This window comes from Bos taurus, chromosome 20 (genome assembly GCF_002263795.3).
Source record: "Bos taurus isolate L1 Dominette 01449 registration number 42190680 breed Hereford chromosome 20, ARS-UCD2.0, whole genome shotgun sequence".
In the NCBI taxonomy this organism is placed as follows: domain Eukaryota; kingdom Metazoa; phylum Chordata; class Mammalia; order Artiodactyla; family Bovidae; genus Bos; species Bos taurus.
In genome coordinates, this window is record NC_037347.1 from 24,410,251 (window position 1) to 24,429,828 (window position 19,578).

The following is a 19,578-nucleotide window of genomic DNA, read 5'->3' on the forward strand; positions in this document are numbered from 1 at the left end:
CTGTTTCTCAAGAGGTTTTACCGAACTAAAACTTCATCAGTCAGTTTTCATGCTTTATTATGATTGTTTTTGATAACAATAATAAATTTTTTCCACCCTAGAGAAGAGTTTCAAGGGAGTAAAAATGGGGAGGGATGCTAAGGGTTTTATTTGGTTCTGGAACTAGGTAGAGAGGAAGAACAACAGAAAACAGAATATAAGAAAAAGAGTGATCATGTCATTAGTAGGGGCTTGGATGGGATATTGCTAAGAAACTTCCAAGAGAGAATGGTGGCCTGGACACACACATATACCAAAAATTATGAATAACAAGTATCAAGAACAATGGCTTCGGACAGAACATGTACATTATGAAAAAGCATACTAGTGATTTTCAAATCTCCATTTGTCCAGAAGAGATCAATATAGAACCATCCAGGCTTAATGGGGTCTCTAAAGAACCTCTGGGAAATGCAAGGGATCTTTGGACATAGTTTGAAAGCCTGGATGATAAATAAGTCCAGGTGAATGTAGAGTAGATTCCACCCAATGGATGGCAATTCCTGAACTCATTCATTACTCAGCAGAGTTCTCTTCCAGCTCTCCTGGTGCAGCATAGGCTCATCTGAGAGACAGTCTGGCTTTCAGTTCCTTATTCTCTATTTTAATGGATGGCACTCTAGCCCTTGTCTTCTTTATTGCCAATACTCCCTAATTCCTTTCCCTGCCTCTGGTTTCTGTCATCTCTGATGCACACTGAATATAGGAAATGGACTAATTGCTTCCCTAAAGCGTTTTTATCGTGCTACTCCCTTGCTCAAGAATCTAAGTGCATGTGTGCTCAGTTGCTCAGTTGTGTCCAACTCTTTCCAACCCCATGGACAGTGGCTCCTCTGTCCATGGGATTTCCCAGGCAGGAATACCGGAATGGCTTGCCATTTCCTCCTCCAAAGGATCCTCGGACCCAGGGATCAAACCCACATCTCCTGAGGCTCCTGCATTTGTAGGCAAAAATTCCTTACCCCTGAGCCACCTGGGAAGCCCCCAAGAATCTACAGAGATGCCTTATTACTACCACAGGATTCAAGCTTCCCCCCAGTTTACACCCCATCCTCATACACCTGCTGTTGTAATCCACCGGGTCCTCTCTCCCCTTTGGGCTTTCATATAGGCCGTTCCTGCCTGGATTACTCTCTTTAGCCCCTCACCCAGCCCTTCTCCCTCAGCTAACTCCTGCTGCTCATTACTATACCTCATTTCCTTTGGAAAGTCTAGGGACACAGTTACCCCTCTTGTGTACTGCCGTAGCACTTCATGGCTTCTCTGTCAAATTTGATTTAATTATAATGTTTTTTATGGCTACTTATTAATATGTATCTACCACTAAACTAAATGACAAGAAAGGAATGTCCACACCTTATTTAGGACTTCCCCAATAGCTCAGTGGGTAAAGAATCCACCTGCAATGCAGAAGACACAGGAGACCTGGGTTTGATCCCTGGGTCGAGAAAATCCCCTGGAGGAGGAAAAGGCCACCTACTCCAGTATTCTTGCCTGGAGGATCCCCACAGACAGAGGAACTTGGCGGGCTGCAGTACATGGGGTCACAATGAGTTGGACATGACTGAGTGACTAAGCACACACGCATGCACACCTTATTTACTCTTGAACCCCAAGATCTTGGCAGTGTAACACATGATGAGTGAGTGAATGAATTCAACCTAAATATTTGTTTAACAAGTGAATGGTTGTTGATAGAATGGAGGATGGATAGTACTCTTCTGCTAGTGTATAATTCTTTGTGACATCACTTCACATGGTCCTTTAGTTGTGATTCTTGCAATTTGGGCATCTGCTTTAGTCAGTTTGGGTGGCTAGAATAAAATACCACTGACTGGGTCGTTTATAAACAATGGAAATGCATTTCTTACAGGTCCTGGGACTGGCAATCTGGGACTGGGGCACCAGTACGGTCAGGTGAGGACCCAATTCTAGGTCACAGACTTCGTGTATCTTCTCATCATCTTCTGGAGCCTCTTTTAAAAGGTTCTAATGCCAGTCATAACAGCTCCATCCTCAGGACCTAAGCATGTCCCAAAGGCCCCTACTTCCTAGTACCATCATCTTTGGAGGTTAGAATGTCAACATATGAATTCTAGGGGAATACAAACATTAGACCATGGCATGTACCAAATGAAGATTCCTTTTATCTGTTCCCGGATGAGACAGCATGGCAGGAGGTAAGAGCCTCTTGGAAATGAGACCCTGAGTGAGGAGGGGGAGGCTGTTGGACATCTATGGGAGTGGGACAAGGGATTCAGGAGGCAAGCCCCCTGGCAGCTACTGGGGTTGGTGGGACAAACCCTGGAGGAACTAGAAAAATGGCTTTGTCCTTTTGCTTTTTGCCAGCAGGATATATGGAGGTGTCAATGGCCATTTTGCCTCATTTCATCATCCAGAACCTCGCTGTGTTGTTACTGAAACAGTCAAGGTCCAGAGAAGTGTAAGGACTTGCCAAGTGTTTCAAAAATGGTGGAAGAGCCAGGCCTAGAATCTGATTCTTAAGCAATACTTTCTGTCTCCTCGCTACTGTCTGAAAACCCCAAGTTCCGATTTGCTAACTCAAAGTTATGCATGCAATGCTTCCTCCACAGTGCTTACTGCTCCTGACCTTTGATGCTGTGAAAGCAAAGGCCAAAACCAGGGCATTTCCTCCTGACCAGCATTTCCCACAGAGCAAAGCTGTTCCTCTGTGTGTGCTGGGGGAGAGGCGTGTGAAAGGGGAAGAGAGGTGTAAAGGTGGAGGGTTTTTTGAGGTGTGAAGGTGGGAGGGGCAAAGGCCCGGGTAAGCAAAACCAAGAGAAACAGCAAGAAATCTCTCCCTGCACAAGTTACTTTTCTCCTGGGGCTTCAGTGACAACTTCACTTTTTCATTTTGACACTCTTGACTGAAAATGCTGCCTTGGATGGGTGTGGGGGGTGGGATGCTCATGTGTGTGCATGTGTGCTTGGTCACTTCAGTCGTGTCTGACTCTGCAATTTTATGGACTGTGGCCCACCAAGCTCCTCTGTCCATGGGATTCTCCAGGCAAGAACACTGGAGTGGGTTGCAATTTCATCCTCAGGGGATCTTCCCCACCCAGGGATCGAACCCATGTCTCTTACATCTTCTGCCTTGGCAGGCAGATTCTTTACCACTGGTGCCACCTGAGACATCCCTAGGGGTGCTCATAATGCACCTAAAATCATCAGCAATTCATTAGAGCCACAAAATAGAGAATGGAAGATCCACACCTAATTAAACCATAACCATCTTCATCCGCATGATTTTATTTGTGGAGCAGAATTCTGGCTGTTGAGGTTCCTCTGAGTCTGGAGTGAATTGGCAACACCCCTGCAGAGGGCTCCCAGGACATCCATTTCCCAAGTGCTTTGTTGCTAAGTGTGTGAGCTCAGCCACTCAGTCATGTCCGATTCTTTGTGACCCCATGGACTGTAGCCTGCCAGGCTCTGCTGTCCACGGGATTCTCTAGTCAAGAATACTGGGATGGGTTCCCATGCCCTCCTCCAGGGGATCTGACCCAGAGATTGAACCAGCATCTCCCGAGGCTCCTGTATTGTCAGGCAGATTCTTTGCAGATTCTTTACCACTGAGCCACCTGGGAAGCCTGAAGAATTGGTAAATGTCTTCAACACACATGAACAAATGGTCTCTCTTTCCTTATTTCTTTGGCCCACTCATTCAGTCAACCACTTTTCTCTTAGGGATCAAGAAGCCCACTATGTAGTGAGAGAAACATTTGAAAAACTTGACTCATTGTTGAATAATGTACATTTAAGATGCCTGTATTGCAAGCAAAAGAATATCTGGCTCAACCAGGCCCAAATGAGGAAGGAAATTTATTGGCTCACCATTGAAAACTCCACGGGAGGATTTGCTTCAGACAAGCTGCTTCTCAAGAGCTCAGTCAGTCTCTTCCTTTCTCTGTTTTTTTTTGTTTTTTTTTTTTCTTTTTCTTTTGGCTGCACTCGCTCTATGTTGTGGCACACTGGTTTTCTCTAGCTGTGGCACCCAGAATTTTCTTGTTGCAGGTCACAGGTTCTAGAGCCTGTGGACTCAGTAATTGCAGTGTGGGGGCTTAGGTGCCCTGCAGCATATGGGATCTTAGTTCCCCAATCAGGTATCGAACCTAGGTCCCCTGCAGTTTGCAAGGTGGATTCTTAACCACTGGACCACCAGGGAAGTCCCTTAGTCACTGTGTTTCTTTTCTATTTCTCTACCATCTTCTATGTTATTGGCTGTATTCTAAGACTGAATCCTCTCACAGTCATAAGATGACCGACCATAAGCAACTCCCTGTGCTACATGCTTCCTTGTTGAGATCCAGCCAACAAAAGAAGAGACAGTCTCTTTGCCCCAGCACTCTTATAAAGAATCCTAGGACTCAATCTAGTTCAAGAATGGCATCCCTGACCTAAGCTGAGTTAATCAGTCACATGATCTGAAGACAGTCACATACTCTACCCCAGGGACAGGTGTGAGGAATTCCTAAATGGACCTGGGAGTGCGGAAAGGGCAGAGAGAGATACAAAGAAGTGTGGATTTCAGGGAAAGGACTTTGGCAGGGGTGCTAATATTACACGTGGGAGAAGAGTCCTTCTCAGCCTGAATAGGCCCAGGTTTTCTATAAGGATGAACCATGCAAAAGGAAGGAATTTTAATTGATCAATCCTAGAATATATACTTAACATAATAGACATGGAAGCTGCCCTCAATTAGAAAATGATCAAGGCATGAAATTGATGCGCAAAGGCAAGAGGGCCAGGAACAGACTTTATGCCAAGACTCAGGAGGAGTCTTGTTTGTTTGGGAGTGCAAATCTGTCTCTTAATCAGAGAAGATTAAATTATTAGAATGCGTCTTAAAAGAGCAGTTCATAAGAAAGTTCTAGTTCCAGGGACTGTATGATACTGACCTGCTTTCATCAAGACAAGGCTAGGCTTGTTTCCCACAAATCTGAGACTGAATTATAGCTCCACCACTCACGCACCATGGCCATGGGCAAGTCACTGAGCCTCACTGCTTAACCACTTCATCTTTATTAATTTATTTTGATGTGCATAATATTTTACTTATTTATTTTTCTTCCAGTTTACTGAGATATCAATAACATATGGCACTGTATATGTTTAAGGTATACAGCATAATGATTTGACCTATATACATAATAAAATGACTGCCACAGTAAGTTTAGTGAACATCCATCATCTGATACAGATACAAAATTAAGGACATAGAAAAAATGTTCTTATGATGAGAATTCAGGATTTACTTTCTTAACAACTTTCACATAACAAACAGAAGCATTATTTTAGTTTTTATCATGTTGTGCATTAAATCCCTAGTACTTATTATCTTATAACTGGAAGTTTGTACCTTTAAATACCTTCATTCAATTCCTCCTCCAGATCTCCACCTCTTTAACCAAAAATCTGATCTCTTCTTCTTTGAGTTTGTTTGTTTGGTTGCTTGGTTGATTTTAAAGTGTAATTGATATACAGCATTATGGTAGTTCTCGTTACACAACATAGTGACTTGGTATTTCTATCCATTTGAAAATGATCACCATGGTAAGTCTAGTTACCATCTACAAATCAGTGATTTGAAATGCAAATCAAAACCACAAGATATCACCTCACACCCATCAGAATGGCTATTAATAAAAGACAACAAATAACAAGTGTTGTCCAAGATGAGGAGAAAAGGGAACTCTTGTGCACAGTTGGTGGGAATGTAATTTGGTGTAGCCACTGTGGAAAACAGTATGGGAATTCCTCAAAAAATTAAAAATTGAGCTATTATATTATTACCATGCACCTCAAATTGAGACTTGAAGCTAGTCAAAATCCAGATTGGGACTTAAAACCACAGTCTTTTAATTAGAATCACTAACTTAGTGTCTGGACTTACTGAGGCTCAGGTTCTTTGTGTCTCAATACAGAAAGAATTCAGTGAGATACAAAGTAATAGGTAAGAAGTAGATTTATTTAGAGAGAAACACACTCCACAGGCAGAGTGTGGGCCATCTCAGAAAGAAAGAGGCCCCGAAATATGGCATGCTTAGTTTTTATGGGCTGAGTAATTTCATAGGCTAATGAGTGGGAGGATTATTCCAACTATTTTGCAGAAGGGGTGGGAGTTTCCAGGAATTGGGCCACTGCCCACTTTTTGACCTTTAATGCTTGACCTTGGAACTGTCATGGCACTGACGAATGTGTCACTTAGCTTGCTGATGTGTTACAATGAGCGAATGTGCTATGCTTAGTCGCTCACTCAGGTCTGACTCTTTGCAACCCCATAGATTGTAACCCACTAGGCGTCTCTGTCCATGGGGTTCTCCAGGCAAGAATACTGAAGTGGGTTGCCATGCCCTCCTCCAGGGGAATCTTCCCAACCAGGAATTGAACCTAGGTTTCTGGCATTGCAGGCAGATTCTTTACCATCTGAGCCACCAGGGAAGCCCACATTGAGTATATACTGAGGCTTAAGGTCTAGAGAAAGTTGACTTGTCCACCATTTTGGTCCTTTTTGGTTCTAATCATTTTATGTCATGCTCTTGGGCTGTGTCATTCTTTTTAAGTTTGTGCCCTGTCCCCTTCACTCCTGTTTCAATGTGAGTCAGCAATAATCTCTTCCTTATTAAAATTTGGATAACAGCACTTCCATTGCAGAGTGATTGTGAAAAGCAGAAATAGGGTCCCGAAGTGCCCAGGGTGAATCAGACATTAAGCAATTGTGACTATAGTTATTTAAATAGAGCTGCTGCTCTGGGATGATGCAAGGTCAGAAGAGGAATGTGAGCTTTCCGGAAGAGCCTGGCTTCACACAAGATCTAAGAAGCAGACATAAACGTTGGGAGGAATGGTATTAGGGACATGCTGTTACTGCTGGAGCCTCTGTTCCAGTTCAGATCGGTTTTTCCCTGGCTTCACATGTACCTGGGCATTCCTGGCAGAGGTTCCCCCACCCTCCACCCTGGGAAAGGGTTTTCCAGGGAAATCAAGTCTGGTATACAACTTGATTCAGATTGAAATATGATGACCCCCACACTTTGGTCCAAATCAGAATGTTTCTGGTCTTGCCCCCAGGGACTAGATCCCGAAGGAGAGGAGACAGTAAAAAAGTAAGAAGGTGACCATATTGGAAGCACAGTGGCAACTTTATCAGAGGAGAGCACAAGAAGAAGTTATGATGCCTTCTGATTGGGATTGGGAAATGGGTTGGAGCCCAGAATGGATGGAACTGGGCTAAGACCACCTCAGCCCAACCTAGGAAGACATAAAGAGAGATCAGTAACAAAGGCTTTGAAGCAGGGCTATCCCAGCTCAGTGCCACTGATGTCTCCAGTGGAGATGCGTACCTAAACACACATCACCACCAGAAGCCACAGAGGAGGAAAGTTGGGTGCAGGAGTCCCATGGTAGCTGAGAGGGCCATATGGGAGGGCACAACAGCTGACGGGATGCTGCAGAGTTGGCTAGGGAGGAGCCAGACAAACCTTGCTGGCTTACTTTACTTTTGCCCCAAAGTGGTATAGCCAAGGCAACTGGTTACACAAATTCATCACTTCCCCTTGGACACTGCAGAATCACTTCAATGCCAAGTTAAATCATTGCTGCTGCTGCTAAGTCGCTTCAGTTGTGTCTGACTCTGTGCGACCCCACAGACGGCAGCCCACCAGGCTCCCCCATCCCTGGGATTCTCCAGGCAAGAACACTGGAGTGGGCTGCCATTTCCTTCTCCAGTGCATGAAAGTGAAAAGTGAAAGGGAAGTCGCTCAGTCATGTCCAACTCTTCGCGATCCCATGGATTGCAGCCCACCAGGCTCCTCCGTCCATGGGATTTTCCAGGCAAGAGTACTGGAGTGGGGTGCCATCGCCTTCTCCGAGTTAAATCATTAGGAGCACATATATTATACTATGCCTTCAAGAAATCATGATTTATGCGCGTTATCTCCAGTCTACTCCGTGCCTTAATGTCTGTGCTGACTCCACTGCTGTTGAGAGGCCTGACAGGCCCTGCCCGGCGGCTCCCAGTGCCGCGTGCCCAGATACATTCCAAGCCGCCGCGGGAGCAGCTCGGGACCATGGATATCGCCATTGGGCTCACCTCCTGCTTCCTGTGTTTCCTCCTGCCTTCCGGCTGGGTCCTGTCACACCTGGAGAACTACAAGAAGCGGGAGTGATGGGAGCTGTCCTCTCCCTCACCCCGAGACCTGACCACCCCGGCCTTTCCTGATCATGTCTGCTGCATTCCTGGCCAGCCTCCCCTGGACCACGTCCTTCTGTTACAGTGACCTCTTCTGCAATCATGACGTCTTGATTTTTCCACAGTGACATCCTGGGACCACATGTATCTGTTTATAAGGCCCTGCTCAGTAGGGCCTCCCTTGCAACAATAAAGTCTATTTAAAGCGTGCTTCAAGGGGAATCCCCTCCCTGATGGTCCAGTGGTTAGGACGCTGCGCTTTCATAGCGGGTGGGGTTGGGGGTTCGATCCCTCATTGGGGAACTAAGATCCACAAGCTGCACGGTGTGGCCAAAAAAAAAAAATCATGGTTTAATGTTATGGCTTTGCCTTTTGCCAGAGATAATTAAGAATGTTTTCATATAGATATAAAACTGCCTATCATGACAGTTTTTATTATAATGTTTAAAAACCTTATTATATAAACAATTTCCTAATTAATTTCTCGTAATATGCTGGGAATGTTTGTTCCTCATGTTGGACTAGCATACTTCCTTCATTTTCTTTCTTTCTTTTTTCTTAAAAAGGGCTTAATAATTTATTAAATTTCTCTTTCACCTTGACCACTAGGGCAATAACAATGAAATGTGGCACACACTTGGAGTAAATTTGGTGTAGAGAGACTTGATGGTAAAGCCACCTCCCACTCCTCATCTTCAACATGGCTCTTGTTTTGGTTGTTTTTGTTATCATTGTTATTTTTATCATTAGTTTATGCTGATGTGTCTTTCTAGTAAGTCACTTTTTAAGTGACTTGGTGGAAGTAGCTGGAATTTACTTAATAAATGGACTAATTCCTGAAAGAGTAGGTAAAGTGTTAATCTTTCTCAGAACCGAGAACTCATTATTTAAACCTCATATTGTTTTTTTCTGAGTCATATAGAGTTGAGAATAATGCTGCCCTTTCTCCAACGTATTTCCATCTGAGGCAATTCTTTGTTCTGTCAAATAGATTTATTTTCTTTACCAGACAGAAATGTGGGCAAAAGAAAATGATCTCATTGTGTATGATTCCTGACATGATACCAAGGGCTCCAGACTACAGTGAAATTTGGCTTTAGAAATGACTTGAGAAACCTTTCTGGTTTTGAACACCTGTTCAAAGAAAACCTGTTTGAAATCATTCACTGCTGTTCATTCCTCAGTGGCAATACAGACATGCTGTTGTTCTGATCTTTATGTTAGTGTTGAACAGCAAAGGGCTGGTGTTTGGGTTCCTACCCTGCTTTTATTTTTTTAAAAAGAAAAGAAGCTGTATTAAATGATAATACTTACATATTGGTGTAGTAAGTCTCTGTTTACAGAAACAAACATAAGTTAGTGTCCAATTCAAAGAGCTTCCATAGGTTAACATACCTGTAGAACCATGACCAAGATCAAGAAAAGAAAATCTACTAGCTTCTGTTACTTATCCTCATACCCCACCCAATTCCTAGATCTCCCCAAAAGGAAACATAACTCGGCTTTCTGACACCATTGATTACTGCTTTGCCTGTTTTTAAAGTCTGAAAATGTAATCATTTAGTATATTCTTTTCTGTCTAATTTTCATGAAATTCAGCCTCGGTGCTGCAGGTAGTGATTAATCATTTTTTTTTCTTTTTTTTTTTTTAAATTTTATTTAATTTTTAAACTTTACATAATTGTATTAGTTTTGCCAAATATAAAAATGAATCCACCACAGGTATACATGTGTTCCCCATCCTGAACCCATGGCTCTGTACTAACACTTCACTATATGAATATACCACTGGTGGGCTATAGTCCATAGGGTCGCAAAAAGTTGGACACGGCTGAGCGACTGACACTTTTAACTTTCACCACAAGTCATGTATCCATTCTACTGTTGATATCCACTTGGGCTGTTTTAAATTGTTGGCTCTTAAAGAGAATGCTGCTATGAATATCCTTGAATATATATGTCTTTAAGTGAACACTGTTGTTGCTCAGTCACTCAGTCATGTTTGACTCTTTGCCACCCCATGGACTGCAGCACGCCAGCTTCCCTGTCCTTCACCATCTCCCAGAGTTTACTCTAACTCATGTCCATTGGGTTGGTGATGCTATCCAACCTTCTCATCCTTTGTTGTCCCCTTCTCCTGCCTTCACTCTTTCCCAGCATCAGAGTCTTTTCTAGTGAGTCAGCTCTTCACATCAGGTGGCCAAAGTATTGGAGTTTCAGCTTTAGCATCAGTCCTTCCAATGAATATTCAGGACTGATTTCCTTTAGGATGGACTGGTTTGATTTCCTTGCAGTTCAAGGGATTCTCATGAGTCTTCTCCAACACCACAGTTCAAAAGCACCAATTGTTCAAGGCTAAGCCTTCTTTATGGTCCAACTCTCACATCCATACATGACTACTGGAAAAACCATAGCTTTGACTAGATGGACCTTTGTCATCAAAGTAACGTCTTTGCTTTTTAAGTGAGCATAGGCATGCATTTCTTTGTGGATATACCTAGTTGTTCTGGGTCATAGCTATTATATATGATCAACTTTAGTAGTTACTAGAAAACAGTTTTCCAAGTGACTGTACCAATCTCCACACTCGCTAGCAGTATATAAGAGTTCTAGTTGTTCCACATCCTTACCAGCTCTTGTTATTGTCATTATGTAATGACAACTATGAAATCATCATTGCAGGACTATGTCATGTTAGTCATTCTTATAATAACTGATAAAGAGGAACCCTTCTCTTAGGTTTATGACTATTTGGGGAGTGCTGTTCTAATCTTCTATCCATTCTTTTGCTCTACAGCAATACCATAAAGATTCTTTCCTATATTTTCCTAGAAATTTTATTTTTTGTTTTGTTTTACATTTAGATCAATAGTATGGAATTGTGTATAGGGTACAAGGTAAGATATTTTCTCCATAAAGACATACAATTGATTTATTACAAAGACTATTCTTTTGCCACTGCTCTACAGTGTTACTTTTGTCATAAAATGAATGGTTCATATGTATCAGGATCTGTTTCTTGACTTTTCCATTTAACGTATTAGTCACCAACTAATACGATTTTGAGTTGAAACATTGGTCATACTATCTGCTACTCTGGAGTGTCTGACTGCGGTTGCTCTTTAGCCTTAGCATAAAGGTCTGCAAAAGTGAAACCAATTAATGCAGAAAATCCACTCCAAATATAACGACCAGAAAAAATAGTAGAGATTTTATTCATCCTATTCCCTTATTTTTAAAAGGGAAAAGAAATCTATCCAAGTGTGCTGAATATCTTCTGTTTACCCAGCCAAATCCTCTCTCCATCCTTCTCCACTTGCTATGCCTATGGAGATCCTTACATTAACGGGCTCCCTTGCTTTAAAATTTTCATTTGGTTCAGTTTATGGGGAACAGGGACTTGAGGATGAAGAAAAGTGAGGTCAGGTATTTATTCCCTTAGCTGTCTTCCTATAGGCTGGTTGATGATCTCCCTAATACAGCACCTAAGGAATGTCCCTCTCTACACAGCCATCTTCTTTCAGATACCAATGATCATTCCTTTCTTTTGTCCCAGGTTGGGGGTGTTAACAGTATTCTACCATTACTAGCCCCAGGATACCGCACTGGGATTCTGACACTGCATGATTAGAGGCATCCATGTTCCAGACAAGAGAATGGGGACAGGACCCCAGGAAGAGATAAAGGGCATATGTCATTCTCTTGATGAATCTTCTTAGAAGTTTCCATATGACACATCTGCTCACATTTCATAAACCACAACTTGGTCATTTGGCCACAGCTAGCTGTAAAGCTGAGAAATGTTTTAGATAGCTAGTGGTTATGTAAGTCCCTCAGTCATATTCAACTCTTTGTGACCCCATACACTGTAGTTTGCAAGGCTCCTCTGTTCATGGAATTCTCCAGGCAAGAATACTAGAGTAGGTTACCACTTCCTTCTCCAGGGGATCTTCCCCATCTAGGGTTTGGACCCAGGCTTCCCATAATGCAGATTCTTTACTATTTGAGCTACCAGAGAAGCCCTTTAGGTAGCTAAGTGCCAAACTAAAATCTTACAAGATAAGAATAATAGTTTCTACCACTCATACCATTTAGCTCAAGTCTAGTCATTAAACATATATTTGATGCATACTGGGACACTCACTTTTCTGAGATAGAGAGATGAATGAGAATGGCTCTGGTCCAGTCTAATTTAAGACAGAGATTCCTGCCTCCATCAAATGACCATGTCAGTCCCTATGCCAGGCATTAGGGATTCCAGAGTGCACGAGACAGCATCCCTACACAAGACATCAACAATGGCTATGTATGTCTGGAATAGCTGTTAGTCAATGCAGGTTACCCAGGGGAGATGCGGCAGAGAACAGAAAAGGAGATCTGTCTCTGAAGGACATCCATGACTTTGCCACGTGAACCAGGAGACAGACCTTCCAGGCTCAGACACAACATGAGGAAGACACAGGGTGTGAAAAGACAGTATTTCAGGAAGCGGTGAGGATTCCGGGGAGCCTGAGAACATAACCTATACGGACGAAAGTGGGTGAAGGCAAGGCTAGTCAAGTCCACAGTGGCCAAGAGTGGCAGGATCCTGTGGGCCAAGGGCAGGTATTTGACAAATGCCTTTTCACCCCGCCCACCAACCTCTTCCATGGTACATGCCCACGGAGAGCTTCCAATTAGTCATAAATGAACGATAATATCAAATCTGGAAGTACATCAAGCTCAGGCCCAAGTTATATCCTTCAGGAAATTTACTAGAGATCTGAATCTTGAAATTTCAGCCTCCCTCTTGGCTTAAACAAATCTGATGAAATTCTGGAATAATTTGCTTGACCTGACTCATTCCCAACCTTGGGAAGAAAGACAAGCAGGAGAGGGGAGGGTATCTGGGGGACTCACTCCCACCCAGCATCCAGTGTTTAGAAATGGCTCCAAACTGTTTTGCAATAAGCACAAAAATTTAAAATGAAAAAAAAAAAAAAAAAAAATTTTTTTTTTTCTCTCCCCACAGGCATATTCTAGAAAAGAAGAGGAAGAGGAGTGAGATTTCCCTGGTGGGTCCAGTGGTTAAGAATCCATCTTCCATTACGGGGGGCGTGGGTTTGATCCCTGCTCGGGGAACTAAGATCCCACATGCCACAGAGCAACTAAGCCTGTGAGCCGCAACTACAGAAAGTCTGAACACTGCAACAAAAACCCAACGCAGGTGAATTTTTAAAAAGGAGGAGAAAGGAAGACTGTAAAGGAAGGAGCATTACACATTTTCATAAGCATCCACAATGCATCAGATATTATTCGAGTTGCTGGATGAGCAAGTGCTGTCCCTAAAGAGTTCATATACTAATAGAAAGAAAAAAATGCTTTTAAAGTGCTTATCGTCTAAAATATTTCAGGTACTGATAAGTATACTATGAAGAGTCTAAAAGAGAATAGTATGGTAAAGAGTGACTATTTCGTTAAGGCATGAAGAGGTTCCCTCTAAGAGTTGACATCTGGGTTAAGACCTTGTATTAGTTTCCTACTGCGGCTGTAACGAATTGCCAGAAACTTAATAACTTAAAACAATAACATAAATTTATTGTCTCACAGTTCTGGAGGTCAGAGGTCCAACACAGGTGTAACTGGGCTAAAACCAAGTTGTCAGCAAGGCAGCACTCCTTCTGAGGGCTCGAGTTCCTCGCCTTCACCAGCCTTTAGAAGGTGTACTCTTTCCTTTACTGTGGCTTCGTCCTGCAACTTCAAAGTCAGCAGAAGGCAGAGCTGCACCTTCAAATCTCTGATTCTGATACTTACTCTCCTGTCTCCTTCATTCACTTATAAAGGACCCTTATGATTACCTTGGACCCACTGAAATAATCCAGGATAATCTTCTCAAGATTCTTAATCACATTTACCAAGTCCCTTATGCTGTGTAGGGTTCTAAGGATTAGGATGTGGGCATCACTAGGTACCATTCCCACACTAGGTGTGATTCTACCAATCACAGACCTACATGGTGAAACAAAGGCAAGCTGCAAATCTTAGGAAAGAGCATTCCAAACAGAAGGAAGAGTAAGTGCAAAGGCCCTGGAGTGGAATAAACATAGCATTCTTACGGGATGGAAATACAGAAAGGAGGCCACGTCTCCAGAGTCCAGTTTTCTCTACTGTAGTTTGGAAAGGAGGCTTCTGCTATGGACCTGTCACATCTGAGAAAGCAGACAGGGTACAGCAAACCATCCCAACTAGGAAATACAGTTGGCAAATATATTTGCTTGTAGATATATCTACTTTGCAGCCTATGCTTTGCCAAATTTTTCAAAACTTTATACTCTATTTTTTAAAACATAAAGTCAAATGTTGTTTTTAATACCTTTGAAATCATTCACTGGAAATACCCATCTTTTCATTTCATGTTGGAATCCATCAACATTGATTTTTAAAACTATACCATTTGTTGTCTCTCAACCAGTAGATAAAATCTACAGCTGGAAGGAGGTGGAATATTAAGGATGAAGTGGTATTTGTGAGAAAATTCAGAGTATTTAGAACACATGTTTCTTTTCCCACATGAAAATGCAATTTTTTAAAAAATAAAAGAATACCATTTAATACTTATTTACAGTGAAGTAAAATAAATCAAAAAGCATTCTACAAGTCTCCAAGAATACATGTTTTCAGTATTCCAGATTACTGGATAGCAGGTTCAGGAGAAGGTCAAAACTTTACTTTTCCAAAATCTGCTTTTTGTTTGTTGGTTATCACAACACTGAAGACTGCAATGATTTTTCTTTTGACTCAATCTCTTTTTCATCTGTGATTTCTTCCTTCAGCTTTAGTGAGCTTAAATATCTGCTTAAATGCTAGGATACTCATTCTAACAGTAGCTACCAGCATCATCCCATTAGTCTTTTAAATGTGAAATTGTTACTGGGTCAGAAAGGTAGACAGATACGGAGTGGGCGTAGTGTGCTGTCATCTCCTCGTGGCTCAGAGCATGATACAAGGGTCAACAGGGATCAACCAGCACATAATGGCATCAGCCAGAGAGCAGTCCGCTAAGTGCTGGTGGGTCAGCAAGTGATTGATGGGCTGCTGAGGTCCAATTCCAAGGCACAAACCTAGCAGCTCTTCCCAGCCTGCTGTTCTTTATAGAGTAGAAACTCACTATTTTTGTCTTATTTTTATTTTGTTAATTTTAATATTCCTAATATCTTTGCCACAAAATCTTTTCAACCATATTATGTAAAAAACACTGTCATCCCCAATTTATTCATTCCATAGGCAACAACTGTTAAATGCTTCTTTAGGCTCTCAGAATTGCCTTTCTATGTTTATAATGAAGTATAGTATTGTTTTAAATTGTAATGTACCATATCATATCTTTCTCCCCTTGTGAATGGTCGACACTGTACACATTGTTGGACAATTTACATTTTCCGCTTTGCTCAATACCCTGGGTGACCTTCCATGGCAGCAAGTCAGCCTTTTGAAAGTGCCCCCTGCAGAATCGCAGACCTCATGGTTTCTCTGTGGTTCATTGCTTGTGTCTAAAGAAGAGAGTTACTGAAATGTGTCTAAACCATGGTTTTCAAGAGAAAGGAATCCATTGTATATGCAACTGACTTCATCCCAATGTATGACTTTGCTTTGGCAGTTAGTATATTATTTGCCTTATCACATCATCTGAGATAATTAAAGGACTTTGAAATATTGCCTTCATTCATCTCATGGCTTATGAACAAAACTCTCACAAGTCTTTCAAATTTGCCATTTCAACAAATATCCACTTTGACTGCCCAGGTCAAGTAATTTCTCTAATAGAATATATTATAAAATGAAATAAAAACTTGAATCCATTACCATAAATTATGAAACAAAGGGGTCATCATGCTTGTAAATTTATTGACAAAAAACTTAGAAAACATCGGTATGAATATTTTTTCAGAAATCTTATAAGGTGATAAATTATTTGCCTTTAGTGGCATATGAAAACAGAATGAATTCTCCTAGTATATTCAATGATTTCCTCCTCAAAGATGTACCAGTGGCTCCAACCAAGGGAATAAATTAAGATTTCATCAAAATCACATAAAACATGGTTTTGAACAATGATGGGTATTAATAATGTCTAAATAGATACCATATTTTCCTTTTCCCCTCATTAGCGAAGCAGGCTTTGATCTGGCCTTTGTGCTCTGAGGAGACAAGGTAACCCTCCATGCAAGACATCACCCAGAATACAGGAGGTCCTGGCCTTGGAACTTTGTATAACCAAATTAATAAATCTCTGTCTTGAGATATATTATACTTTTCTAAACAAGAAAAATGTAAATGAGAGCAATCCACTTTTCTTGCTACTAGCAACTGCCCCAGCTAAGCCAGATTTTGCCTATGATATATGGTATATAGGTTTTATTATCAAGCAGATTTGTTTCATGTTATTTTATTTTATAACAGCTTCATTGAGATAATAATTCACATAGCATACAATTCGCCCACACTTAGGTTTTAGTTCAAGTTTCTCAACTTCACTAAGCATTAGTCTTTTTATCTGTAATATGGAAATAATATTTGTAAGACCCACTGATTTTTTTGAGCAGATTAATGCACTCAGGCTATCACATGGCACATAATAAGTACTAAACGAGAAAGTGTTAGTCACTCAGTTGTGTCCAACTATATACAATCCTATGGACTATAGCCTACCAGTCCCCTCTGTCCACGGAATTTTCCAGGTAAGAATACTTGAGTGGGTAGCCATTCTTGTTGGGGTCTGGATGCCAGGTTCTTTCATAGAACAGAGAAAGGGAGGAGTTGAGGAAGTAAAGACGATTACTTTGCAAATATCTTCTGGAATGGCCTACTTCAGGGAGGGGATGTCTTCATCTCTTCAGGCAGACGGGCAGGGTTCTTTGAGGCAGGCCATTATGTATGGTTATATAACAAAAGCAATGAAAAAGGTTAAAGTCAGAGAAACAGATCCAGCGTGGAGTCACGAGCGGCTCTTCCCTGCATCACTCTTTCAACTCCAAACTACAAACCCCTCACCGCACCCCACGGAGGTAGGAGGGGAAAGTGGGGTGCTGCATTTGACTTTTTCCCTCTCTCCACCTCTCCCTACTTTCCAATCTTGTTTGGGTTTACTAGACAGTAGAAACTGGGTTCTTTATTCCGTTTGTTTCCATTGATGCCCCATTTTGCACCCCTCTTCTCACCCCTGATCCTGGGCAACTGGAGGTCTGAAGGGATGATGAACCTGAGAAAGAAAATGGGGTTATCCGTGCAGGTCCGTATGTCCAGTGAGTATACAGGCATGAGGTATTCATATTAACCTCTATCTCTCCCAGTCTAAACTTACTTCATCACCATAAAAACATCCTCCGCTTCCTTTTCAGGGTGCAGGTTTATTATCTACTTTCTTTCTTGGAAGATGAAATTTGAAGGGTTTTATAATTCAAGGTTTACTTCTCTGTGTCCTTGCTTTTCTTTGTTCTCAGATACCGTGTACACGATATGCTGCCCTAAGTGGAATGTTATAGGTTGAATAATGGTCTCTCCTTCCCCAAATTTACATGTGCAAGTATCTCAGAATGTGACATTGAGAGAAGGGTCATTGCAGATGAAATTGGTTAAGATGAGGTCATTCCATTAGGGTGGCCCCTAATCCAGTATGACTGGTATCCTTATTAAAAGGGGAAATTTAGACTCAAAACACACACAGGGAGATAAAGGCAAGATTAGGGTGCTACCTCCTGTATAGCTCAGTCGGTAAAGCATCTGCCTGCAGTGCAGGAGATCTGCATTCAATTCCTGGGTTGGGAAGTTCCCCTGGAGAAGGAAATGACAACCCACTCCAGTATTCTTGCCTGGAGAATCCTATGGACAGAGGAGCCTGGCAGGCTACAGTTCATGGGATCCCAAGAGTTGGACATGACTTAGCGCTCTCTTTATTTCTTTCTACAAGCCAAGGAATGCCAAAGACTGTCAGCAAACTATTGGAAGTTGGAGAGAGGCCCAGAACAGATTCTCTCAGGGCCCTTAGAAAAAAACCAGCCTGGGGAATTCCTGGCAGTCCAGTGGTTAGGACTCGAAGCTTTCACTGCCAGGACCTGGGCTCAGTCCCCAGTTCAATCCCTGGCCAGGGAGATTCCACAAGCCATCAATTAAAGAACAAAAACAAACACAAAAAACTCAGACTTTAAACCATAAGACAATACATTTCTGATGTGTAAGCCTCCTAGTTTGTGGTGCTTTGTTACAGCAGCTTGAGGAATCTAACACACAGGGGCATATTGTGTTGTGTTGTCTTTCCCGCTTGCCGTTGTTCTGGGATAACTTCCTCCCTCCCCACCTACTGCAAGAGCTGCCATGTTGAACAACACGACTCCAATCCTGACGAATTCACTGCGAACTTGCATTTGAACCCAGGGAGCAAGTCTTCAGTATTCTTGCCTTGAGAACCCCATGAACAGTATGAAAAGGCAAAATGATAGGATACTGAAAGAGAAACTCCCCAGGTCAGTAGGTGCCCAATATGCTACTGGAGATCAGTGGAGAAATAACTCCAGAAAGAATGAAGGAATGGAGCCAAATCAAAAACAATACCCAGTTGTGGATGTGACTGGTGATAGAAACAAGGTCCAATGCTATAAAGAGCAATATTGCATAGGAACCTGGGACGTCAGGTCCATGAATCAAGGCAAATTGGAAGTGGTCAAACAGGAGATGGCAAGAGTGAACGTCAACATTCCAGGAATCAGCGAACTAAAATGGACTGGAATGGGTTAACTCAGATGACCATTATATCTACTACAGTGGGCAGGAATCCCTTAGAAGAAAAGGAGTAGCCATCATTGTCAACAAAAGAGTCCGAAATGCAGTACTTGGATGCAATCTCAAAAACGACAGAATGATCTCGGTTCGTTTCCAAGGCAAACCATTCAATATCACAGTAATCCAGTCTATGCCCCAACCAGTAACACTGAAGAAGCTGAAGTTGAATGGTTCTATTAAGACCTACAAGACATTTTAGAACTAACACCCAAAAAAGATGTCCTTTTCATTATAGGGGACTGGAATGCAAAAGTAGGAAGTCAAGAAACAGCTGGAGTAACAGGCAAATTTGGCCTTGGAATACGGAATGAAGCAGGGCAAAGACTAACAGAGTTTTGCCAAGGAAATTCACTGTTCATAGCAAACACCCTCTTCCAACAACACAAGAGAAGACTCTACACATGGACATCACCAGATGGTCAACACCGAAATCAGATTGATTATATTCTTTGCAGCCAAAGATGGAGAAGCTCTATGCAGTCAACAAAAACAAGATCTAGCTCAGATCACAAACT

The 19,578-nt window shown here is 42.0% G+C and overlaps 1 protein-coding gene across 1 annotated transcript; it reads left to right on the forward strand.

Moving 5' to 3' along the window:
• The first annotated feature begins 7,984 nt into the window (after positions 1-7,984).
• Positions 7,985-8,458, forward strand: LOC783202 (cytochrome c oxidase subunit 8A, mitochondrial). The gene has a single exon (XM_003587523.5). It carries the CDS (start codon positions 8,016-8,018, stop codon positions 8,223-8,225), a length of 210 nt encoding a protein of 69 aa, XP_003587571.3. The 5' UTR covers positions 7,985-8,015; the 3' UTR covers positions 8,226-8,458.
• Positions 8,459-19,578: the final 11,120 nt, after the last annotated feature.

Bases quoted from the DNA above. Each gene is read 5' to 3' on its own strand.
- LOC783202 (XM_003587523.5), top strand. From the start codon at position 8,016: ATGTCTGTGCTGACTCCACTGCTGTTGAGAGGCCTGACAGGCCCTGCC.